We start from the raw sequence: 26,593 nt of genomic DNA, 5'->3' as shown, positions 1-26,593 counted from the left end.
CAACCGCAGAACAGCTATTTATACCTCAGAGAAACCCTGGCTTGCACTTGAATTAGTATGTGCATCAATTAGCCATAGAGGTGGCATAACTCAATGTGGGTTTGGGTAAAGGTGGCAGTCCCAAACAATGACTGTTTACATTTCAGATGGAAAAAATCCTTAGCAGAAATAACCCATTCCCAGGAGGCTGTTGCCTAGTAAGAATCTCATGCAGAGATTGATATTTGTCCCTCCTTGATTAAAGTAAGAGAACATCTGAGAAGAGAGGATTTACATTTTATCTGTTTGGAAGACTGTAAGATCATGAAAATATACATTTCTACATTTCTTAAATATAATTGTAAAACAACAATAACACTTGGCATGAGCAACAGGTATATGTCTTGGGGGAGGAATTTATCTATACAATATACACATGCTCCCTGAGGAATGAGTAGAAAAATAGGATATATAAGTAATGCCTCGAGGTAAGGCTCCTTGCCTAGAAATCACTGGTTTTATGAAGGTTTTCTAGTCCCCCATCTGGGAGAAGCTGGATCAATAATCTGACAGCTGACAGGGATGCTGGTTGAGGAATAAATCTGAAAAAATCTTGAGGACCTCTTTCTAGATTAACTGCTTATTGCTCAACAAAGAATGCTGTGCTGCTAGAATGGCTGTTGGAAGACCCTCTCTCCTAACTTACTATTTATATGGTGTGAAAGACCCATGGGAAGAAAGTGCCATTTTTACTCATTTCACTTATGGCTGCTGAGCTGGAAAGCCCTAAAGACCTTCCTAGAGCACAAGGCACAAATCACACAGAGAAGATATGGACTTTCATCCAGTACCAACACAGGGTAAAGTTAGACTGGTGGTAGGAAAGGTCCTGTGTGCTCTATTCCAAGCCCTGAGGCCAGCCACTCCCATGGGACCAATCCAAGGTGCCAGTCACTGTTGATGGTTTTCTTTCAGCTGTGACCAAGACCTTATTTATTTACCACGAGACGCAGAGCTTGAACCCACAAGTAACTGTCTTGGCTTCAGGCAGTTAGTCCTAAATGTCACATTCATGTAAGACAGCAGAGCACCAACTAGGAGTTAGGGGTAGGTCCATGGGGAGGCCAGAGGGAGGGGTGTCCAGGTTCATATTTGTCAGAAATTTGCAGATGAAAGAGTTTTTGCCAGAACAGTCAGTGTTTCAAAACATTTCATATGAATATCTCAGTTTTCTTGACCCCAGGGTGGAATTTCTGGGAAGAGCAGGGCCAGAAGGCAGAGGTCAAAGCACTCAGCTGGAACATGATCTCAGGTCTTTCCTCCCATGAACATTTCATTCTCTATACAAAGAAGAGCATCTAGGGTGGACCTGTGTTGTCTACCTGCCAAAAAATCTGTTGATTGCCCACTAACCTGAGTCAGCGTGAGTTCTTTTGCTCTCTAAGTGTGTCATTCAAACTGTACCTACACACATGGGAACACACAGTCAGAGACACAGAGACTGAGAACAGTTTTCTCATGGTACTCATACAAGCTGTCATAAGAATAATCAAAGACTGAGGAATAAACAGAGCTCTTTAGCCCCCCTTCATTATGGGCTTGTGAGAGGGGCTCCATCTCTGGATGTGGGATAGCACTTTACATACCTCTTGTTAAAACCCAGCCCGCATCCAAGACCATAGTACAAATAGGATGTGTGAGTCAGTTAGGAAAGGCAGGACACGAGAAGACATGGAACTGTACAGAGCAGCATTTGTAGCACACACAACACAAGTCACTGAACCCCATCAGATAAAGCCAGCCTGGGAACAGGAAGAGAGAATTTATCTAGTATCGTGCTGAGTGCTTGCAAGAGTAGGGAGGGGGAAGTTGGAAGGAGGCTGGAAATCCCAGGAGGTTATACAGTGACAGGACTCTGCAGGTAATGGGAGTGGTCACTGGGTGCTGGGAACCAGAGAGAGGAGGTTTAGAGCAGGGGAATGTGGGGAACTATTAGATACCTCACTGGATCATTGTAATGATCCAAAAAGAGTTGAAGAGAATTTGTCAGGACCAGCAGCTGGCACTGGCATTATTAGTGAGGCATGAAAATCACTCAGTGTGAAACATAAAACAATGCAAAGAGTATTAGGAATATATGCTATGAACCTGAGGGATGACATGAGAACCTGAAGTGATTTGGATTAACCTGTGTACTGCTCAGAGAACAAGTCTGAGTCCTGAGAGGAGCCATCTGCCTGTCAGCCCTGTCTCCACCTCCCACGGCAGAAAGTTCTCTGCAAGGCTCCTTTTACCTCTGTGTTTCTCAAGCTATAGATCAAGGGGTTGAGCATGGGTGTGACTAGGGCATAGAAGATTGATACCACCTTGTTGAGCTGAGTGGTCGAGGCTGCCTTGGTGCGGACATACATGAAGAAGAGTGTCCCATAATAGATGGACACCACAGCCAGGTGGGCAGCGCAGGTGGAGAAGGCCCGTCACCTCCCCTCTGCAGAGTGGATGCGCATCACTGTGGAGACAATACAGATGTAGGAGGCCCCAATCACCAGGGAGGAGGCCACAAGTACAGCCAGTGAAACCAGGAAGTCAACCATCTCCTTGAAGGAGCTATCCGAGCAGGAGAGTGCCAGCAATGGTGAGGCATCACAGAAGAAGTGATCGATAGTGTTGGGGCCACAAAATGTCAACCTTGCCATGAGGTAGATGGGCAGGGCAGGACTGAGAAACCCAGCCAGCCAGGAGCTGCTGGCCAGCCATACACAGGTGGCCCTGTTTACTACAGCCTGGTAGTGCAATGGCATGCAGATGGCCACATAGCGGTCATAGGCCATGGTCGCCAGCAAGAAGCACTCAGTAGCACCCAAGAAAGTGAAGAGATAAAGCTGGGCCAGGCAAGCCTGGTAGGAGATGGACCTGCTGCTGCAAGGGCCAATAAGGACAGCCAGCATCTTGGGCACAGTGAGTGAAGTGTACCAGACATCCAGGCATGAGAGGTGGACTAGGAAGAAGTATATGGGGGTGTGGAGTCTTCGCTCTGTGGCCACCACCAGCACCAAGGCACCATTCTCCACCACTGTCAGCAGGTACATGGCCAGGAAGAGGTAGAAAAGAGGGAGGCACACCTCCTTTCTGAGCCCTGAGAACCCCACCAGAACAAACTCCTTCACCAGTGTCAAGTTCTTGGAGGGAGGCTGCATCTGTGGAGACAAGATGACCAGGACAGGTATCAGCAGTCACTGTCCCATGGGCCCAGCATTCCTCACAGCAACCTGGTGGGCTGAAAAGTGCCTCCATGTCCTCTGTGCACTGGACAAGAGAGAGAATGCACAAGCTCAGGCTATGGAGCAGTCTGCAGCAAGACCCTTGGTTTGTTCCTCAAGAGGAGCAATTTTCTACATGGGGCCCATGAACTATGAAGTCTCCCTTGCATGGAAGTGGTAGTGCCAACCTAGCCCATAGTGAAGGCCTGTGTCTTGCTGAAAGTCCAGAGGCCTGTGGACTGCCAGCACCTGGTGTCTGTGTCTGTATAATGCCAGCACCGTGATCCTAGGTACCGCCTGCGTTCTGGCACAGCACAGAGACTAAAAAATCATTATTCAACAGGAACCCTCCCCACTTTGGGGTTCATGGGCTATTGGAAGGTCTTCCTCTTCACCATGGCACCACTTACACTGTCCTGACCCAGCTCATCCCCATGTAGACTAGATCAAAATTGGGCTCTAATTTGGGGTGTCACAACCCTACCCTACTGCTCTGTGGTACGAATGGCACTGCAAGGTGACTGAGGCTACAAGGAGCTGTTCTGAGATGGCCTCACACCACGAGATGAATTTGTTTCTTTCTGTGGGATTAGTCTCATCAGTGAAAGACCTCAGGGATGGTGATGCTGTCTGCCCTATGGCCCCTTTTTGTTCCCCATCCTTGGGCTATCTGACTGCTGCTCAGCTACGGCTGGGCTGGTATTGGATCATGTCTTTCAGGTAGGAACCAGAGCTCTGGAGAAAAACATCTTATTTTTTCCTTTTCAGGTTATTTAACCTGAAAAGGTTAAATAACCTGAAGGTGTTGGTGTTTGGTCCAGTACTTATCAACATCTTTATTAATGATTTGGATGTGGGGGTGAAGAGCTCACTGGCCAAGTTCACGGATGACACCAAGTTATGAGGAAGTGTGGTCATGCTTGAAGATAGGCTACAGTTACAGGTGGACCTAGACAGGCTGGCAAGTTGGACGAGACAGAACCAGAGGAAGTTCAATGTCAAGAAATGTAAAATGCTCCACCTTGGAACAAGCAACCCCCAACACACCTACCGGCTTGGCGGCACCAAGCTGACTAGCACCATGAATGAAAGGGACCTGGGGGTGATAATAGACCACAATATGAATATAAGCCAGCAGTGCAATGCTGTAGCCAGTAGGGCAAATAATACTCTGGCATGCATCAATCTTCAGCAAAACCAAGGAGGTGATTCTTCTGCTCTACTCAGCACTGGTGAGACCACAGCTGGAGTACTATACCCAGTCTGGGCACCACACTTTAACAAGGACATGAACAAGCTTGAGAGAGTCCAAAGAAGAGCCACCTGCATGATCAGAGTTTTATACAACAAGCCATATGAGGAAAGGCTGAGGGATCTGGGATTCTTTAGGCTAAAGAAAGAAGGCTGAGAGGGGACCTGGTAGCAGCTTACCATTATATCAAGGGCTTGGTGAGCAACTGTTCACCAGGGCACCTGAGGGGAAAACTAGGAGTAATGGCCACAACTCCTGGAAGACTGATTTAGTCTCAACATTAGGAAAAACTTCGTCACAATCAGGGTGTCCAGACTGTGGAATAAACTCCTTCCAGAGGTGGTGCAATTGCCTACCCTGGAAATCTTCAAGAGGAGACTAGACAGTCACCTTGCTGGGGTCACCTGACCACAGCTGTCTTTCCTGCTTGGTGCAGAGGGCTGGACCCGATAATCTGCCAAGGTTCCGTCCAGCCTTATGATCTATGAATCTATGAATTTAAAACCTTTATAAGCCATTTGCTCCACATCATTCCAATTGCAGTCAGTATTTAAATGAAGAGACTGATGTTATGAAATAAAAAATTTCATTTTGAAAATATCAGAACAAACTTTTTGACATTTTAAATCTTTTCCTTACCTTTCACTTCTTTTTCTTCCCTTTTGCCCCCTCCGCATTTGACCTGATGTTATTGATAAGTCCTTCCAACACACCTCTTTTCAGCCCCTCTGTGATCCAAGCTGTGGGAAGGCATCTGTTCCAGCTGAACCCTTCCCTGGATTTTGCTGTCCAACCAAGTTATCCCAGTCTCACAAAAAGCAAAGGTTCCTGGTCATAGCCACTGTGCAAGCAACTAAAACACCTACCTGGAGGGCAGGAGGCTGAGATGAGATTTAAGTATCTAAGGTACAATGTGGGAAATTTAAATACATATCTCCCAGCTGCCCTGAGAGCATCCTCTCCCACTCCTTCCAGCAGTTTGTAGGGTGCTCATAGATTCATAGATGTTAGGGTCAGAAGGGACCTCAATAGATCATCGAGTCCGACCCCCTGCATAGGCAGGAAAGAGTGCTGGGTTTAGATGACCCCAGCTAGATGCTTATCTAACATCCTCTTGAAGACCCCCAGGGTAGGGGAGAGCACCACCTCCCTTGGGAGCCCGTTCCAGACCTTGGCCACTCGAACTGTGAAGAAGTTCTTCCTAATGTCCAGTCTAAATCTGCTCTCAACTAGCTTGTGGCCATTATTTCTTGTAACCCCTGGGGGCTCCTTGGTGAATAAAACGTCACCAATTCCCTTCTGTGCCCCCGTGATGAACTTATAGGCAGCCACAAGGTCGCCTCTCAACCTTCTCTTGCGGAGGCTGAAAAGGTCCAGTTTCTCTAGTCTCTCCTCGTAGGGCTTGGTCTGCAAGCCCTTAACCATACAAGTGGCCCTTCTCTGGACCCTCTCCAGGTTATCCGCATCCCTCTTGAAGTGCGGTGCCCAGAATTGCACGCAGTACTCCAACTGCGGTCTGACCAGCGCCCGATAGAGGGGCAGTATCACCTCCTTGGACCTATTCGTCACGCGTCTGATGATGCACGATAAAGTGACATTGGCTTTTCTGATGGCTTCGTCACAGTGCCGACTCATGTTCATCTTGGAGTCCACTAGGACTCCAAGGTCCCTTTCCACTTCTGTGCCACCCATTCCGTTTTGGAGTGGGATTGGGGCTAATTCTTTTGCATGCCCACAGAGTGCTCCCACCACTGGCTGTTGTGTGAAATGGGGCAGGGCCATACATCCTCCACTGTGGCCCTCTCTGTGGAAGTACTTTTTGGCAAGGGGTCTGTGAAAGCATATTCTGCATTGTGCTATAAAGGTGGGAACCCCATTCTGAGAGCTGCACTGGGGCCTGGGTTTGGTTGGCAAACATCCAGTGCTGGGAATTTGGGGCTAGCAGGGGTGTGGAGACTCTCAGTGGCACCTAAAGGCTAGACTAGAGCATCCAGGTCCATCTGTAGCCTAAGATACTTGCCCAAGTTCACAGGAGTCATCAATAGTAGATCAGGGACTTGAATTAGGTTTTCACAAGTTCCCCATTGACTTTCTAACACTGGGACACTGTTTATCCTCCTGAACAGGACATTGCATCCAGGGTTTGCTGGGGGAACATTTAATTTCTTAGTCATTCATGCAGAAGAGACTGGTAGGTATTTTATGTGGAGCTGGACCTGGAGACAGTAGCCAGCTAATAATAAATAACAGAAACAATAAAAAGCAGCTGCACTCAGAATGACACCTGCATTTACACTCTCAGGAATGGCAACACAAATCCTGTAACCATATGCGTAGACCTATAGCGTTGGAAGGGATCACAAGGGTCATCAGACCCAACACTGTAGAAATGCTACTCCTAAATCATCTCTGTAAAATGCTTACCCAGCCTCCTCTTGAAAACTTCCAATGAAGGATAGTCTGCATCTTCCCTAGCCAGTCTATTCCACCGCCTCACTGTTCTAACTATAAGGAATTCTTTCCTGAGATCTAATCTAAATCCGCATTGCTGTAATTTATCATGTACATCCATGCTAAAAGTTATGTCCACACATGAGTCTGTGGAGGTTGACACTAAACTGTACGTGGGCCTAAAATCAGGAAGCCATTTCCCTGCCATATTACAGCACTGTTAAACACTCCTCTGCATTGCAAGGAATCGAGCCTGAGACAGCTCTAGATTTCAGCTACTCTTGGCAACAGATTTTGGACCCAGAGTCCCGTCTGACACAGGAATTTCTATGTGCCATATAAGATGCTTATTTTCTCTCAGGAAAATAAAATAAAATAATAGAGTAAAACAGGAGACTAGAACCTGGTAAACCTCACTGAGAGACCTAAAACCAAACAGGCATGGGCCCGGAATTGCTTTCAAGGTTCATCACACATCACCAGCACATAATAGTGTGAGCACAGCCAAACTGAAGTAGCTTGTGTTTAAGCATCTTCATGAAAGAGCCAGATTTTCAACTGTGCTCTGTACCAAGAGACAGCTGTGGCAGTAGCTGGGTGTTCAGCCCTTTGTAGCCTTTTCCCAAAAATAATAAAAGAATATATACATATACATCCACATCCACATATGCACACATATACATATATATTGATTTGGGGACCTGGGGGTGTAGGCCACGCTCACCTTGCAGCAGAATTAATAAAAAACACACCTGTCAAACACACCAGTGAAGCCATGACTGATGTTCACAGGCTGGGGATCTGACCCCGAGGTCCTGAGCACTGATAGAAGTAAAAGTCTTCAGAATTAGACATGAATGTTAATGGCAGATAACTCAGGCCAGTAAAGGATTGTGCTTTTTGGGACATTTTCAAGGGTCCTTTTTCTAGAACCCCTATGGGAGAGCCATCCCCAGGCCAAGAAAACATGTTCTCAGAGAAATTCCTCCATGTCCCACCAACGTTCAGCAATGGCTGTTTTGCCCTGACTGTGGACCCTGCTAAGTGATGCCTCTGCTTCCTGGTAGGTGCCCACTCCAGATAGCATCACATAGGTTTGGATGCTCCTGGAGGGGACTTTTAGCTGTGTTTCTATGTACAGATATATTGCATTTCCTTTACCTTTCAATCTATCTCAGAGAATGCTTTTACCTCTTCTCCTAAGGTACAATTAGCCTGAGGATCTTATTGAAACAGGATCTCCATGGTGTAAGGGCTCTGTGATATTTGAACAATGACGGGGCACATGTCAGGAGGGTCTGTTTTCTTTTAGGCAGATAGCACCAAGTCTGCCTACTGCAGGATGTCTAGCACCTACCTCTGACATATTCAGTGTTGGTCCCTGCACCACCTGGATGAAAGGTCCCCCCTCAGTCTTGTGCTATTCCTTCTCATAGCCCATCCCCAACCCCTGCATTCACTGCTACCCCTCTCTGGTTCCCCCAAGCAGAGGGGCACTCACCATGCAGGGACTCCTGGTCCCTCATTGCCTAGGCTCTTCTCTCTTGCTGTTCTCCCTTCAGGAGTAAAGACCTTTAGATTAGCAGAGTCTTTCTGAGCTGAGCTGTTTCTTGTTCCTAGGTCACAGCCTCTCTCCTAGTCATAGGAACCTTATTGGTGTCACTTGGTGGTGGCAGAGCTGAAAGGCATTGGCAGTGCTCTCCCTGGCCATAACTAGTTTGGAAATGCCTGTTACTGCTGCTGTGTAAGTCTTCTTAATGCCCTGTCTGGGGCCCCAGGGACTGGGTTGCTGAGGCAGCTGGAAAGTAGACTAACAATGGGTTGCTGCACTGTGGCCTTAGTTAAAGGTCCTACAGGTACTAGAAAATAGCACATTAGACACCTGCTGCACAGTAATTGGTGTACACATGTAGACACTGATGCTTTACTGTGCATTAAATTAGTCTAATCTGCAGTAAAATATCTTGTGTAGATGCACCCTCTGTGTAGGAGAGGAAATCAGTTTTGGGGAAGACAACTGTCTGTCTACTTCTTGGGCCAGTGGTCCACAGGACACAGCCAGAAACTGGGATTGCTGCTGGAGGAGGGATCCCCGTTCCACTGATGTAAATGGGGCCAGGTTCCCCATCAGGTGTAAAACAGCCACAGCTTTATTAGAGTCAAAAGGTCAGATCCCAGCATGTGGGGACTGATTTCAGCAACTTACAACAGTTGAGGATCTGGCCCCAGGATGTGATTTCACATCACCTGCTCAACCTGGCCACGACACATAATGTTTTATTACTAGATGTATAGTCCCTCTCATGTTTATGCCCCTCTACAAGGATGACCCAGAGCTGTGAGCACTGGGGCCTTGCTGGATGCAAAGGACCATGCCTCAGTTCTGGCTCCTTTGTTCATTCATTCAATAAACAGGAAGAGGCTCAGGACAAAACCTTCAAAGGTGTTTGGCTGCTTAACTCCCCACTGCAATCCAAGGGCCCAAGGGGAATTTTGGCTCTACAAAGCTGGGCAATACAGCACTGAACTATCATCTATGCTGCTGCTGAATTCAGTCCTGAGTAAGGTCCTGAGTAAGGTGCCTGATCTCCCCCTATGGGGAAAGGGGGTACCCTTGAAATGGAGGCATCAGCAGCCAGCACACATAGCAGAGAGTCTCCTGAGAGAGCTAATAAGAAAAGTAGAGCAGGGGTGGGGTTGTCCTCAGCCCATTAGACATCAGCAGGGACCCTGGTTTCCTCTGTTTAAAAATTGCAAATTCTCTGATTAAAACCCCCCAAATCCGCATTTTTCTGTGATTAAAATGAAATGCCACTCTATATATGTAGATGTATGAGTTGAACACAATGTTTATTGATATATTTCCAATTTTCAAGCAATTTGGAAGCTTACCAATGCCTCAATTACTATAATAAAATCAAATCTAAATACCTATAAATTTTGGTATTTGATTTTGGGGGTTTTTATCATGGAAAATCAGAGCTCCTTCTGCCCCCTTCACTCACCAGGACACAGGTCCAGCTGTGGCTTTCACCCACCATAGCTTTGTGGTGCTGAGAAGCTCTGATTTGCTAGAGCCCTGTCCAAGCCATTGCCCCTCACTCCTGCCCCCAGCCCCCCAGCCCTGCTGGTGCCCCTTGTGAAAAAAACTCCATCCCCGTCTCCTCTCTCAGGTTTTTTTTCTTTCCTTTTTTTTTTGTCCTCTCACATGTCTGTCAGCCTGGTTACCCTGGGTTACTGCATATGTGGCCTGGCTCAGGTAAGAGAGGGTAGATCTGACCTCTCCATTGTTCTGAGTTCTGACCTCATGACACGGGGGCTAGGCTTAAGCCAATGTCCTTCCGATAGGTAACACTGATGCTTTTCAAATTGATTGGTCAGCATCAAATACCATCTGTCCCTGACTGGGTCCAGGTGGTGAGGTCAGTAGGGATATTTAAGAGGGTCCCTCCAGGAAGTAGGGATATTTAAGATATGTAGTAGGGATATTTAAGAGGGAGATAGAGGTATTTAAGAGGGTTAGTAGATATCAGGATGGAACTAGCTAACTAAGATATCAGTAGGGATATTTAAGAGGGTCCCTCCAGGAAGAAGATAGACAAACATTTTAAAACACACACACAGAAGCACAGACCTTCTCAGCTCTCTCTCATATTCTGGATGTGGAAGTAAGTAAGTTATCAGAAACCTAACTTAGTTGACTGTAATCTAGTCATGTATCAAAAGTCTGACAAGCCACCCAGATTTGCTCAAGGTTGGTCTTCTTTCTATATTTTGATATTGATATTCCTTCTTCCCATCCCTCTTTGATCAATAGATCTGTTTTAGCACGTCTCACTGTGTGTGCTTAAGAGGAAAGGGACCTGATAAGTTGGGCTCCGCTATTTTACTTTCCTCCCGCATGGGAGGCTGCTGGTGAATGCTTCAGGCTAACAGAAGCACCCCAAAATCTCAAGGTCTACAGGGCCTGTGTACCCTGGGCGGCACAGGGCCCAGACAAAGACCTGAGTCTGGGTGGTGGCAGCGATACCCCCTGGCTTGTGGGTATGCTCCAGGAAGGGGGTCAGCAAGACATAGGCACCCCGGGAGAAGCTCTTCAAGCTTGGTTTTTGGCCGGGCGCAGCGAGGTAGGAGGCTCAGCATAGGACCACCCCCTATTGACCCGCCACACATGGTGGTAGCCATGGGATCCCACAGCTTGCTGTCTAGAAGGCATAATTTGAGGAAAGGAAATAGAGTCACTGAAAACCCTTGAGCAAACAAATCTTTAATTTGGAATCAAGTCAACTGGATAGGGTAGCTAGCTAGGATGGCTGACAAGTATGACCTCCTGACCTTGGATCACTTGGTGAAGGAAATGAAAGAGGCCTCCAAAGGAAAAAGGCAAAAGAAACAGGACCTGATTAAAGCTCTGCAGGATGGTGATCAGGCCAAGAGACTTCCCTCCCCAGTCCCAAATGGGGCTGGAGCCTCTTCCAATGGGCCTCAGGATGAGAACTCTGAGGAGCAGTCTCACCTCTTGACCCAACAACTAGCACTCCAGAAGTACAGGATGGAACTAGCTAAGAAAGTGGCAAAGTGCCAGCATCAGGCCAAACAACATACATTGTAAAGGAAGCTCAGGCACCTTTTATTATTATTATCTGGAGGCAATAATAGACCACAATATGAATGTGAGCTGGCCGTGTGATGCTGTGGCCACTACGGCAAATAATACTCTGGCATGCATCAATTCATGCATCTCCAGTAAAAACAAGGAGGTGATTCTTCTGCTCTACTCAGCACTGATGAGACCACAGCTGGAGTATTGTGTCCAATTCTGGGCACCACACTTTAACAAGGATGTGGACAAGCCACCCAGCGCGTGAGCTCTGGGTGGGCAGCAGCAGCAAACACTTCCCGGCACAGCAAGCGGGGGGGCCCACAGCTGCTGCCGCTGTGCACAGCCCCAACGGGTGAGCCCGGAGCTGGTGTGGGGTCTAGGCTGGCTGTGCAGCCAGGTTACAAGCTGGTGCTGAGCGCGGAGGAGGGGAGGGGGGGAGGGAGAGGAACCAGCCCCTCCGCCGCCCCGTGCCCGGCGCCCTGCACTGCAGCTGCTTGCAGCCCGCATGGGGCTGCCTGCGCCTGCTCAGGACAGCCCTGCCCGGGCTGCAAGCAGCTGCAGCAGGGAGCACTGGCCACAGGGCAGGCGAGGGGCTGCTTTTCCCTGAACTCCAGGGAGCAGGGTGTAGGGGCTGCACGCTGCCTCCTGCCTGTACCATGGGGCTGGGGAGCACTGGGAGTGAGCGGGTGCGGGAGCAGGGCCCACACCCATGTCCCAGGGCCAGTGCCAGTGGGGCCCAGAGCAGGGTGGCAGGGATACAGGCTCCCAGCTGGCAGGGGCTCTATGGAGCTGGGTCAGCTCCCCACTCTCCCTGCTGGTGCAGGCCAGCCCAGCTCCACAAACTCCTGCCAGCCTGCACCCAGCTTTGGGCCCCACTGGTGCTGGCCCTGGGACATTGGTCCCAAGATGGTGACTGGGGGTAGGGCACCTGTCAAGGGGCAGGGGACCTGTCAAAGGGCGGGGCTACCCATGTGGCCCTCAACAGCTTGTCACAACTTGGTAAGTGGCCCTCCATCTGAAATAATTGCCCGCCCCTGGTCCAGATCATCTCCAGAAAAAGTTCCATAATAATACCCCACAGCCGGGAAAGTCTATGACCTAGTTTGGAGCCCAGCTGTCGGATTCATACCATAAATGGCTGGAGGGATCCAAAGCTAACACCAAAGATGAGGTGGCAGAACTTATGGTGCTGGACCAATTCTATTTCAGATGCCCTAGGGAGATTAAACACCAAATCTAGGATAGGGACCTCAAAACAGCCTGGGCAGCCACTGATATTCCAGATCAACTGTTGCTAAATTGAGAGGGACTGGACAGAAGGCCTCCCCACTTTGGGAAGGAGCAGAAGGGGTTCCAAAAAGGAGAGAAGGGAGGGCCAGTCCCAAAACAGGAGTGTGGGCCTCCCCCTGCAGAGAGCAGGGAGGCCCCAGATTTAGTCAAGCCACCCGAACTGGAGAGGAAGGGTTGCTTTAACTGCGGGGAATCTGGACACTTCAAGTCCAACTTAACAAAGCAAAGCAACACCAATAGGCCTGTTAACCATGCAAGAGCTGTAAGTAGTGAGGGAGGAGCCCCAAGCCACTCTGAGGGGTGTACCTGTTGCTACGGAATTACAAACCCGGAGGAGGTGGTGGGCTCTCATAGGACTGATAATGGTAAATGGGAGAACCATCATCAGGGAACTGGACACAGGAGCCAGTGTATCATTGATTAATGCCAACCTTGTTTCACCCTTGGATATAGTCCAGGGGAGGACCCTTACCATAGAAGGGGTGGGGTGCCAGCCATTCGAGGTACCGGTAGCCCATCTCCCCATTGAGTGGAGAGGCTGCAGGATGTGCATGGAGATAGGAGTGATGAAAGAGGCTCCTGCCCCCATATTGGTGGGGATGGATATTATAGGACTTGAGTGTCTGAGAGGGGTTTGGGGAATCTTCATAGAACCCCACCATGTTAATATGGTGACTCACCAACAGAGCGAAGGAAGGCGAAGGCAGGAGAAACCTCTCAGAGCCAGGTAACTTGGTTGGCTGCAGAGGCAGAGGGGGAGGAGAAAGAGAACCCCCCTGCCTGTGACAGCCAGCAGGCTGCTGGGGAAACTGGTGTCCCTGGGGCCAGGCTAAGTTACAGCCCCAGGGAGGAGCCCTGGCAGTTGGTGGCAAAGGGAGCAGCAACTCCCAGGAGGTTCTAGTGGACCCCAGCTTGGAGGATCTCTGGCAAATGGCCCAGGAGCAGAAGACAGTTCACTGTGGACAAAAGGGAACAAGTGATCTGGGACAAGGGACTCCTTTATTGGTTATGGGTGCTCTATTGCCAGCTCTAAGTACCTCTTAAGTTCGGGGAACAATTACTTTTTAAGGCTCATGATCTACCTTGTGTTGGTCATATGGACAAGGGCTGGACTTGCCAGTGGCTGCTGGCAAACTTTTATTGGCCCAGGATAGACCAGAATATGATGGATTATTGTAGATCCTGTAAGACATGCCAGTGGATGGGCAAGAATGGGGACAAAAGAAAGGCTCCCCTACTCCCCCTATCATCGATCAAGCTTTCCAAAGAGTGGGAATAGACACTGTGGGCCTTCTGAGACATAAGACTCATAGAGGGAAGAAATATATCCTGTCTCTTGTGGATTTCGTGACATGGTACCTGGAGGCAGTTGCCTTGGCCTCGACAGAGGCACCTGTAGTTGCTGATGTCCTGACAAAGATCTTCCAGCTGGGTTTCTCCTCTGAGATCCTGACTGACAGGGGTGGGAACTTACTGGCTGAGGTAATAAAGGCCTGTGGGAGTGTTGTGGGGTTAAATACCTCAAGACCACAGCCTATCACCAACAGATGAATGAGCTGGTAAACAGGTTCAATGGGACCTTCAAAGGTATGCTGAAGGCCTATGTGGACTCTAACCCCAATGACTGGGATGAGAAACTTCCACAATTGCTCTTTGCCTATGAAGAAATACCCCAGGAGTCTACTGGGTTCTCATCATTTTAGTTGATGTTCAGAAGGTGAGTGTAGGGTCCTCTTGATCTTGTGAGAGAGGAGTGGGATGGGACCCCCAGCACATACCCTATGCCCAGGATGGACTCTCTGCTTGATACTCTGGGCCAAGTCAAATTTGTCTCTACTCTCAACCTATCAAAAAGGTTCTGGCAGATGGCACTGGATCCGGACACCATAGCCAAGTCTGCTTTTACCATGCCTTCAGGAATGTTTAAGTTTATTATTCTACCTTTCGGTATGTGCAATTCTCCAGCTTCTTTTCAGAGACTGATTAATAACTTGCTACAAGGATGTGAGCAGTTTGCAGTAGTCTGCACGGACCACATCGCCATCTTCAGTCAAGACTTTGAATCACTCCCAATTCATCTAACCACTGTGTTAGTTAGGATCAAGCAGGCTGGACTTACAGTGAAAGCAAAGAAGTGCCAGTTGGCACTATGCAGCATAGCCGACTGGTAGGGAGTGCACAGGGGTGCATGTGCTCCCCCGGATGGGGACAGTGCCCCCCCCCCCCGACAGCTGACAGTGATGATGTTGATACAGCTGGTGCCCCCTCTGACAGGGTCGCTGCCATTGGCAGCTTCTGTGGGTGCCCCACCCAGATTCAGGAGGCAGCAGTCACTCATGATCTGAAGTGGTGTATTTGGGATACCATGTGGGTAGAGGCATGGTTGCTCCCATGTGGGACAAGATTGAAGCTGTTAGAGACTGGCTACCCCTACAAACTAAGAAGCAGGTCAGAGCCTTCCTTGGTCTTGCCAGATACTACAGAAGGTTTGTCCACGGGTGATGTGTAGGGGGTGCATACGGGTGCACATGCATTCCCTGAGCATGGTGGTGCACCCCCTGCAAAAAGGCACTGCCAACACTGCTGGCGGCACCTGCGGGTGGTTGCCACTCACCACCCTGCTGCCAACACTGCTGGCAGCAGCTGCAGACAGTCCACAGTTCCCATGGGCCACTGCCACTGCTGCCAGTGGCAGCTACAGGTGGTCGCTGACCCTTGGTCAGTGCTCGCCACTCCCTGCCTCCACTGACAGTGCCAGCGGCATCTGCAGGAGCTCCCTCACTTACCGACGCCATGCTCCCACTGCCGTGTCCCCCCAGCCGTCGGGGGCACACGCCATTCATGGGTTTGTCCCTGACTTTGGGGTGATGGCCTCTCCCGTACATGAGCTGACAAAAAAAAGGACAACCCTCATTGAGTAGTCTGGATGCAGGAATGTCAACGTGTCTGACACCTTAAAGGCTGCCCTGTTCAAACAGCCGATTCTGAGGATACCGGACTATGATAAGCCCTTCTGTGTAGCTACTGATGCCTCAGATGCTGGACTTAGAGCTGTACTCCTGCAGAAGCATGAAGGGACATGACACCCCATGGCTTATTTAAGCCGGAAATTAATTCCCCATGAGCAGAACCTGTCATCTATTCAGGAGGAGTGTTTGGCAATCATCGGGATGCTGAACAAGTTGAGGTCCTATCTGTGGGGACAGCAATTCATGGTTCTACCAGACCATGCCTCACTTCAGTGGCTGCAGACAATGCAGAACACCAATGCCAAGCTTCAATGATGGGTCTGGCAGATACAGGAGTTCAACTTAACCATCAAACATATCAAGGGAAGCCAGAATGTAGTAGCAGATTCTCTGTCATGAAAAGATTTTGGGTAATGGGCCAGATGAACTCAGGCCTACCCCAGAGCGCTTTGGCATGTGGACGCCCCATCTTTTTCTGATGCTTTATGTGTATGGATGTTGTAGCCAGTTTTATGTGTTACGTGGTTTCTCTTTGGGTATGGAAGATAACCCTTCCAGACAAAGCATACCTATGCCCACAGCTCTGTAAAGCAATGGGCCCGGGCTTTCGAAGGAAGTGTGTGAAAGAGCTCTATCCCAGCCTCTTCTCTCAGTTTTTTTTTTCTCTTTCCTTTTTCTTTGTCCTCTCACATGTCTGTCAACTTGGTCGCCCCGGGTTACTGTGTATGTGGCCTGGCTCAGGTAAGCAGGAGTTTCATAGATTTAATAGACATTAGGGCTGGAAGGGACCTCGGAAGATCATCGAGTCCAGCCCCCCGCCCAAAGGGCAGGACGTCAGCTGGGGTCATAGGATCCCAGCAAGATAAGCATCCAGTTTCATCTTGAAGGTGTTCAATGAAGGCGCTTGAACAACCTCCGGCGGCAGGCTGTTCCAGACCTTGGGGGCTCGGACAGTAAAGAAATTCTTCCTTATGTCCAGCCTGAAACGATCTTGTAGTAGTTTGTGACCATTTGTCCTCGTCATCCCTTGGGGCGCTCTGGTGAACAAATGTTCCCCTAGATACTGGTGATCACCCCTGATAAACTTGTAGGTGGCCATCAGATCACCCCTGAGCCTGCGCTTTTCCAGGCTAAAGAGCCCCAGGGCTCTCAGCCTGTCATCGTAGGGTCTGCTTCCCTGACCCCTGATCATGCGCATGGCTCTTCTCTGGACTCTCTCAAGCTTCTCCACATCCTTTTTGAATTGTGGAGCCCAAAACTGGACGCAGTACTCCAGCTGCGGCCTCACTAAGGCCGAGTACAGGGGGAGAATGACGTCCCGGGATTTGCTTGAGAAGCATCTATGGATGCAAGCCAGCGTTTTGGTCGCTTTACTAGCCGCAGCATCGCATTGCAGGCTCATGTTCATCTTGTGGTCAATGATGACCCCCAAGTCTCTTTCTTCCATAGTGCTAACCAACATAGCACTGCCGAGCTTATAAGGATGCTGCGGGTTTTTCTTCCCAAGGTGGAGAACCTTGCATTTATCGGCGTTGAACACCATCAGATTCTCATCCGCCCACTTGCTGAGCCTGTCCAGGTCAGCCTGGATCACCCGCCTGTCTTCTGGCGTGGATGCTTTGCCCCAAAGTTTGGTGTCATCGGCGAACTTGGCCAGTCCGCTTCTGACTCCAGTGTCCACATCGTTAATGAAGATGTTGAACAGTATGGGTCCAAGGACAGAGCCCTGGGGGACCCCACTGGTCACAGGACACCACGATGAGTGACTTCCATCAATTACTACCCTCTGGGTCCGACCCCGGAGCCAATTTTCCAGCCAGTGGATCGTGGGGGACCCAAGGCGACAATTGGCCAGTTTCTCCAAGAGACGATCATGGGACACCAGATCGAAGGCTTTTTTGAAGTCAAGATATATGACATCAATCTCATCTCCCTTGTCCAGGTGATAGGTCACCTGGTCGTAGAAGGAAATGAGATTGGTCAAGCAAGACCTACCCGCAACAATCCCGTGCTGGCTATCCCTTAAGATGTTGGCGTCGGCCAGTCCATTAAGGATGGCCTCCTTAATAAACTTTTCTAAGATCTTCCCCGGGATAGAAGTCAGGCTGATGGGCCTATAGTTAGCTGGATCCACTTTCCTCCCTTTCTTGAAGATAGGCACCACGTTGGCCTTCTTCCAGTCTTCGGGCACTACACCAGAGCGCCAAGAGTTTTCAAAGATCCACGCTAGAGGCTGGGCTATGATGCTCGCCAGCTCCTTGAGTACCCTGGGGTGAAGATTGGCAGGGCCGGCTGACTTGAAGGTATCCAGCTTCTCAAGATGTTCCTTCACAAAGTCAGCATTAATGGATCATTAATGGATTAATTGAGGGCAGGGGATCACCCTCACCCGGACTTCCCAGCCCTGTAGCAGGCACAGGCGTCCCATGGGGCTGATGAAAGACCGACGCAAAGTACCTATTTAATAGGTTGGCTTTTTCCTGGGCATCAGTTGTCAGTTGCCCCATCTGGTTCAGCAGGGGTCCAATGTTGCCCCTGCTTTTCCTCCGGCTCCCCACATATCTGAAAAAGGACTTTTTATTGTCCTTGATGCTCAAAGCTAGCTGGAGTTCAGTTGCAGCCTTGGCTTTCCTGGTCTGCTCCCTACAGGACAGGACCAGTGCAGAATAATCCTCCTTGGAGGTGACTGCCATCCTCCATCCTTTGTAGGCCTTTCTTTTTAGCCTCAGGAGGTCTGCTAGGTCCCTGGAGAGCCAGGGGGGCTGCTGTGCCCTCTTGCTGCCTTTCCTCCGAGATGGAATAGACTTAGTTTGTGCATTGAGGATCGCTCCCTTGAGGAGCAACCACTCTTCTTGAACTCCCCTCTCCCTGCGGTCACAGTCCCTTAGGGCCTCACTGACAAGCCTCCTGAGCTTGTCAAAGTCGGCTTTCCTGAAGTCAAGGACTTGCGTGTTGCTTGCCAGCTTTTCGGCGGATGGTGAAGGTGATCAGCTCGTGGTCGCTGTCACCCAGCTTCCCATCGATCACTAGGTCGCCGACTAGGTCCTCCCCAGTAGCCAGCACCAGGTCGAGCAGCACTTTGCCTCTCGTTGGCCCATAGACTTCTTGAGTCAGGTAGAGGTCATCCACGCACGAGAGGAAGCTCTGCGACCGCTCAGATTTTGCTGAGCGATCCTCCCACGAGATGTCTGGGTAATTGAAGTCACCCATGACAACCATGGTCCTGGAGCAAGCTGCCTCAGCCAGTTCCTGGGCAAACCCCTGGTCAAGCTCAGGACTTTGGGTGGGAGGTCTGTAACAGACTCCCACCATTGTGTCCCCTGTGCCGTGTTCCCCACGGATTTTAACCCAGAGGGTCTCCAGCCGTCCACCCTGGTCGCCAATATCGGCTTGCAGGGACGCGTAGCTTTCCTTGACATAGAGAGCTACACCCCCGCCCCTTTTCTCTACACAATCCCTCCTGTACAGGGCATAGCCATCTATACCCGTGGTCCAGTCATGGGTGGAGTCCCACCAGGTCTCCATGATCCCTATGACATCGTAATTGTTTGCACTGAGCAGGAGGATGAGCTCCTCCTGCTTATTCCCCAAGCTCCTGGCATTTGTGTACAGGCAGGCAAGCATCCTCTGGGGGGCTCCTTCCTTGCCCACAGATTTTACCAGGGCTGGGGCTGGGGCGGGCTCCCTTGAGTGCCATGATCCGCTGGCTTTGCAAGGATTGCTCAGCGGGCCGGCAGTGGCGGTCGTCCCCCCGTCCCCCAGCGGGCTTAGTTTAAAGCCCGGTGGAGCAGGTCAGCCAGTCTGGCTGAGAAGAGCCTCCTCCCTAGGGGAGAGAGGTGGAGACCATCTCTTCCCAGCAGCTCGCTGCCTCTCTCGCCAAAGAGCGGGCTGTGGTCATGAAAGAGTGGGTCTGACCTCCCCATTGTTCTGAGTTCTAACCTCATGACATAGGTTGGTTTTCTTTCTGTATTTTGCTATTGGTATTCCTTCCCCCCCAGCCCTCTTTGATCAATAAATCTATCTATTTTAGCACGCTCAGCTATTTCACTTTCCTCCTACAAGGGAGGCTGCTGGTGAATGCTTCAGGCTAATAGAGGCACCCCAAAATTCCAAGGTCTACAGGACCTGTGTATCTCGGGTGGCACAGGGCCCAGACAAAGACCTGAGTCTGGGTGGTGGTAGCGGTACCCCAGGCTTGCAGGTGTGTTCCAGGAAGGGGGTTGGCCAGATGTAGTGCCCCAGGGGAGACACTCAAAGCTTGGTTTTTGGCCGGGTGCATTGAGGTGGGTGGCTTAGCACAGGAGCACCTCCTGCTGGCCTCCCACACCCCTCACTCCCCACTGACAGCCCTCCCCCCTGCCCCGGCTGCTGCCCATCACAGCCTCTCACTTACCACCCACAGCCCCCACCCCTGCTGGTGCCCCTCATTTTTCACTCGCAACCCTCTGGGCCTGTTGGTGCCCCTCACCCCCCACCCACAGCCCCATGTCTCCCCAGCCCTGCTGGAGGGGGCCCCAGCTGCAAAGGCTACATGGCCAGGGACTCAGGGCCACAGTCCCCTGCACCACCACCAGCATCCAAGCCCTAGCTGCTGCCCACAGCCTGAAGCAAGGGAAATATCCATAGTAGAACATAGGCACAGCTATTTCTAGATCACACCTGACCATTGCCTGTCCAACCTCTTCCACCTCCAATGATGGACTCTTTCAGGACTAATAGAGTCATTCAAGATGGTGACCAGAGAAGGACAAACTCCTCATGGACAAGGTGTCTCTAGGTGTGAAGAGAAACACACGGCCATTTTCCCCATGTTTATGCCTCCAAGCTATCTCCTTCCTTTTCAACTGCCTCCACCCTGCAATCCCTTCTACTAATGTATGCACAGCCCTGTTTTCACTTGGAATCATGCTCTGGAAACAGACTCACCCCAGTGGAGATTAAAGCAACTCTGCTATTGCAGCTTCCAGGAGCAGCAGTATAAGGGCCAGTGTGCTGATGTCTACTGCGTTCACTTTCCAGCGAGTGAAAGTGAGACTAGAAAGCTGTGCAGAATAAGTCAGTTTTGTATGAGGTTTCGGGGCTTAGACGGATCACAGAGGGATCCAGCTGAGCAACACACGCAAGTACCCAGAAGAGTCCTCGTTTATGCTACAGGTGCTGGGTGCATGTGTGCAGCCCTGGCTGGGGAGATTTCCCAGCTTGGTCACATCCTTAGAGGATTCAGCTGCAAGTTATTTGGTCAGCCCTTTCATCAAATAGGATCTGATGGACAAAGATGCAGAGACCTCCCTCAGGAGTGAAGGCACTGCTTGCAAGCCTTTCATATCTTCTTCAATTTAGAAGACTGTCTACATGCCTTTTTGCACCTTGTCCACAATGCCAGTGTGAGCTTTGTCCTGGCATGTACCTCTGCAGGATGCTTGCTTTTCCATCCTGTAACTAAATCTAATTGTAATTCTGGTTCAGGCCTCTCCTACTGTAGCCAACCAAATCGAGGCAAATCAAGAGGCTGCTTGGATGTTAGAGAAAGGGTCTGGGAAACAAAAGCAGACAGCTCTTTACTCTGTGAGAGCAGTGACAGAGACAGATACATAAAAGAAAATGAGGGCCATGCAGGGGTGACGCGTACATGTGCACCACTGCTGCTGGCAGTGCCTGTATATGGTTGCCAACCCCTGGTTGGCGCTCGCCACCCCGCCCCCTCTGCTACTGCCAACAGTGCCAGCAGTGTCTGCAGGAGCTTTCCACTCACCGCCGCCATGCTCCTGCCACTGCCACTATGCTCCTGCTGTCACCAGCGCAGCTGTGCCCCCCCAACCGCCAGGGGCACGCAACGTTCATGGGGCCATGGCTGGGAAGCAATTTCACTTTGGGGTGAAGGTGACAGGCAGTGGCTAGTGTTAGAGATGGGGAAGAAGATTTAATTTGAGAGAGAACATGAAAGCAGTGATAGAGGAAGGAGAAAAGCTTTTCCTTATGGAGCAGTTACCATTCAGATCACAGGCAGCTTCAGGGAAATAGGGCCACCCTGAGTACATGATTTCCTTGAATGAGATGGTGTGATGGGGGAAGCATGAGACAGAGACAGAGACAGAGAGAGAATGGGTTGGAGGGTGGGGAGAGTAGGGATTCCCCAGGGATCTGGGGACAGCTGAGCCCCGTCGGGTACATCCTCCACACCACACACCCCTGCCAAACACCCCCCCCCGCCACACACACACACACACACACACCCCCCCAGACAGTCCCCAAGCCCTGGCTCTCCAACCCTCGCTCCCCACAGACATACCTGCACCCAGCTGCTGGGGCTGTACTTGGTGTTCTCGGCTTCCAATCACCCTCCGAGAGAGGGGGTTGACATTGTATACCTAAACTTCCAAAACTTCAGAATACAGACCCAAAGATATTACTGACCTTATACACTTCACCCTCACACACAACAATTTCACTTTTAATAATCAACACTTCCTCCAGATGATGGGAACAGCTATGGGCACTAAAATGGCCCCACGGTATGCCAACCTTTTTATAAGCCACCTAGAAGAAGACTTCCTCAAGAACTGCACCATCAAACCCTTGCTATATTTAAGATACATCGATGACATCTTCATTATTGGACTGAGAACCTGCAATCTCTGATCGAGTTCCATCAGAAATTCAACAATCACCATCCCTCCATCCAACTTTCTCTAGAATACTCCAGCACCAGCATCTCCTTTTTAGACACAATGATCAGTATCCAGAATGATAAAATACAGACTTCGTTATACAAGAAACCCACAGACCAACATACATATCTGCACAGAACCAGCAATCACCCTAAACACACCAAAAAAGCTGTGATATACAGCCAAGCCCTCAGATACCACCACATTTGTACTGAAGAGAATACCCAGGATTGCCACCTCACCAATCTTAAAAAGGCTTTCACCCAGCAAGGACACTCCTTCAGAGAGATAAATCGCACATTTGAAAGAGCCACCCGGATACCATGTGAAGAACTGCTGCAGTACAGAAGAAAACCCCCCACAAATCGCACACCGCTGGTTATGACCTATCACCCCTCCCTTGAACCGGTACAGAAAATCCTCAAACATTTGCAACCCATACTAGAAAGAGACCCTATTCTTAAAAAGATCTGCCCAGAGCCACCCCTCCTAGCCTTCAAACAAGCACCGAACCTCACCAACCTCATCACCAGAAGCAAACTTCCTCAAGCCCAGAACACACCAAAAGGATCCAGACCATACCAAGACAAGAAATGCAAAACCTGCCAACATATCTCCACCACCCCCACTATTACTACACCCCACAACAGAGCCATCAGCATCCCAGGATCTTACAGCTGCACCTCCAGAAATGTAATATACCTCATCCAATGCACCAAATGCCCTGATGGAAAATATGTAGGAGAGACCAAACAACAACTGTGCACCAGAATGAATGCACACCGGAAATCTATCAAAGACAGAAATACCCAATTACCGGTGGGGGCACATTTCTCACAAGAAAACCACTCTCTCTCCAATCTCTCAGTCCTGATCCTCAAAGGAAACCTACAAAACACTTCCCAGAGACGAGCCTATGAACTCCACTTCATCAACCTCCTGGATACTAAAAATCATGGACTAAATATAGACATTGGATTTATGACACATTATAATCTGCCTGGCATCTGACTCCCCAGGTATCTCTCCACTTTCATCCCCCTTCTCTCCAGGTATCTCTCCCCCCCCCCAGCCTGTCTCTCACCCATTGACTCCTCAATCTACATTTTCACTGACTACCTGTCTTGTATGCAGACCAGCCCAGCCCCTGGCTTCTTTACTTTTCATTCCATCCAGGAAGAGCACACACCAACTGCTGAAACTTCCTTAGCCTGACGAAGGGTTTTTGAACCCGAAAACTTGCTTAATAATTATTTTCCAACTATTTGGGTTGGTCTAATAAAAGATATCAGATTTACCCAAGGAACCTTGTTTGACTTCCAAAAAGTTTTTGATCTGGTATCCCACAATGTTCTCATGAGAAAATTGGAGGGCTGTGGGCTTAACTGCTCGGCAGTCAGGTGGGTAGGAAACTAGCTGCAGGGTAGGACCCAGAGAGTCCTAATGAATGGATCTGGGTCATCTTGGCAAGAAATGGCCAGTGTTGGCTCTCAGGGGTCAGTGCTTGGTCCAATGCTTTTTAACATCTTCATCAATGATTTGGATGTCAGGGTGAAGAGTTCATTGGCCAACTTCATGGATAACACCAAGTTATGGGGAAGCATGATCACGCTTGAAGATAGGCTACAGATATAGGTGGACCTAGACAGGCTGGCAAGTTGGGCGGATAGGAACTAGATGAGGGTGGAAGACTGCCAGCCTGCAAGGGGAAGCCCACAGTTTCCTCCTTTAGAGAAGAAAATCCACATTTTTCCCACAGCAAACGGAAAACCCAGATGCCTGGTAAACATGCACACCACTAGGGCAAGCCAGGAAATGTAGTTCTACCAGCATCAATGTTTCAAAGGGACTGGCAGACCAAACACCTGGACATTTGTTCATATTTCAAAAAACCACCTGAATGGAAACTGAAGGACCCAAAAGAAGACCATGTCTAGGAAAACCTGGATTTATGGTAACCTTAGGTAAAAGTGCACATTTATTTTGGCTTAAGCAAATGGCTTGTTCCAAAACAACAGCAAAACCTGAAAACAAATTATAGGAAAGTTAATGTGTTTCATTTCCATATATTCAAAATGACTTTTCATTCTACAATTCTCCTTCAGTTTTATTTTAAAATACAAAATGGACAAAAGGGTTAAAACTCAAGATGAAATATTTTGTTTCATGTTGAAAAAAAAAATGTTTCATTTGACCTAAAAGGAATTTTTTCACACATGAACTGGATGAATTCCTAAAAAAAATTTTAAAAAGTCATCATTTCAGATACGAAGTGAACTTTTAAAAAAAATGTTCAGAAAACCTAACCTTATTCTGCTGGAGAAGAAGGTTCACAACTACCAGTAACTACTACCAGTAACCTCCCAACATTTCACAACTACCAGTAACCTCCCAAAATCTCTTATTCTCACAGCTCTACTTTGGAAGCATTTTCAGTACAAAATTTGGAAACACAATAAGAATTAAAATGTTAAAACAGTACAAAGTAAACGTCACTGAATATAAGACTGAATGACATGGAAGCACAGGACTGGTTTTATTATTCATTGTCCCCTCTAATGCAATAAATTCCTGTATGGAGTATCAGAGAAAGTTGTCAGAACATTGCTGGTCTTCTGAAGACTACAGATCCTTGGTACAGAACGTACATGAGAATGTAAACCTGGATTTCTGTAGCTCCCACTTTTGAGCTTTCCTTACATGCAATCATGTCTGAGAGGCCTGGGACTGAATGGGCCTTTCATCCCTTATGACTGAAGTGACTTGTGCCATGAGAAGAATAAGGTGGATTCACTGGGCAAGGTGATGGCTGGTAGACTCCGCCACCGATCAGTGGGATTCAGACACCCCTAAGGACACAGGCTTCCAGAGGGCTTTTCTCAGGGCTCCCTTCACCTCTCCATTCCTCAGGGTATAGATGATGGGGTTTAGAATGGGTGTGCCCAGGGTGTACACTAGCGATAGCAGTTGATCTTGCTCTGGAGAGAAGCTGGAGCTGGGGCGCAGGTACACAAAGCCACAGCAGCCATACTGAAGCACCACCACCACCAAGTGGGAGGAACAGGTGGAAAAGGCCCGGCGCCGGCCCCGGGTTGAGCGAATCTGCAGCACTGCACCTGCGATGAAAATGTAGGAAGCACAGATCAACACGAAGGGCACCAAGATGGCTGCTGTTCCAGCCAGGAAGACAGCTATTTCATGGGTCTCAGTCTTGGCACAGACGAGCCATAGCAGGGGTGGCACATCACAGAAGAAGTGCTGAATGCCATGGGCCCCACAGAAGGGCAAGCTGAAGATCAGCACCACTAGATCCAGGGCAAGGAGGAAACCGACCAGCAGCGAGGCCACCACCAGGCACAGGGAGAGCTGCCAAGTCATGATGAGGGTGTAGTGCAATGGGTGCCGGATGGCCACATAACGGTCATAGGCCATGACAGCCAGCAGGAAGCAGTCAGCACCTCCCAGACCAATGAAGAAGAACATCTGTGCCCCACATGCCCCAAAGCTAATGGTCTTCCTGGTCTGCAGGGAGCTTGCCAACATTTGTGGGACAACAGCTGCTGTGTAGCTGAGCTCAACAACAGAGAGGGCTCCCAGGAAAAAGTACATGGGGGTGTGCAGGCGGGAGTCTCCCTGGATGGCTGCCAGGATGAGCAGGTTCCCCGTCACTATGGCTGCATAGATGATGGTGATGCCCAGGAAAAACAAGGCCTGCAGCTCTGGGCGGCTGGGGAAGGCCAAGAACATGAGCTCCGTTATCACTGTGTGGTTCCACCAGGCCATCGCTCCCAACAGCACCCTCATTTCTAGAAGGGAAGGGTGATGGCAAAGGAGAGTCAGAGACTCCTGTGGATTGCCTGGGGTTGTAAGAAGTCAGGACAGACATGTCAGGAGCTGGCTCAGATCAAAAACATGCCAGTTGAGCCTTGAGCCTAGATTATGCACAGCAAGGGTACATTTCCAGCACGTCTTGTGTCTGAAGAAGCACTGATTTGGGGTTCAAAGTATGATTAGCCTTTTATTCTCTATGCAGCTTCATTGGCCACTAGCTGCTGTGTGGCATGGCAGAGTTGGCTAGGAGCATTCAGGCACATGTATAAAACAGAAAAGCTAGAGATGGG

General features: G+C 49.5%; 2 protein-coding genes across 2 annotated transcripts; both read right to left on the bottom strand.

Moving 5' to 3' along the window:
* Positions 1–2,219: 2,219 nt before the first annotated feature.
* LOC102573859 (olfactory receptor 6Q1) lies at positions 2,220–3,176 on the bottom strand. Its single transcript, XM_014597144.1, is given in 1 exon segment — positions 2,220–3,176. A coding segment is annotated over 1 exon segment (957 nt).
* Positions 3,177–24,819: 21,643 nt separating this feature from the next.
* On the bottom strand, positions 24,820–26,255 carry LOC102574101 (olfactory receptor 10W1). Its single transcript, XM_006260355.2, has one exon. It carries the CDS (start codon positions 26,253–26,255, stop codon positions 25,302–25,304), a length of 954 nt encoding a protein of 317 aa, XP_006260417.1. The 3' UTR covers positions 24,820–25,301.
* Positions 26,256–26,593: the final 338 nt, after the last annotated feature.

Source organism: Alligator mississippiensis, chromosome 2 (genome assembly GCF_030867095.1).
Source record: "Alligator mississippiensis isolate rAllMis1 chromosome 2, rAllMis1, whole genome shotgun sequence".
NCBI lineage: Eukaryota > Metazoa > Chordata > Crocodylia > Alligatoridae > Alligator > Alligator mississippiensis.
Note: the sequence above shows the minus strand (reverse complement) of the source record. Positions and strands in the feature narration are given on the sequence as shown.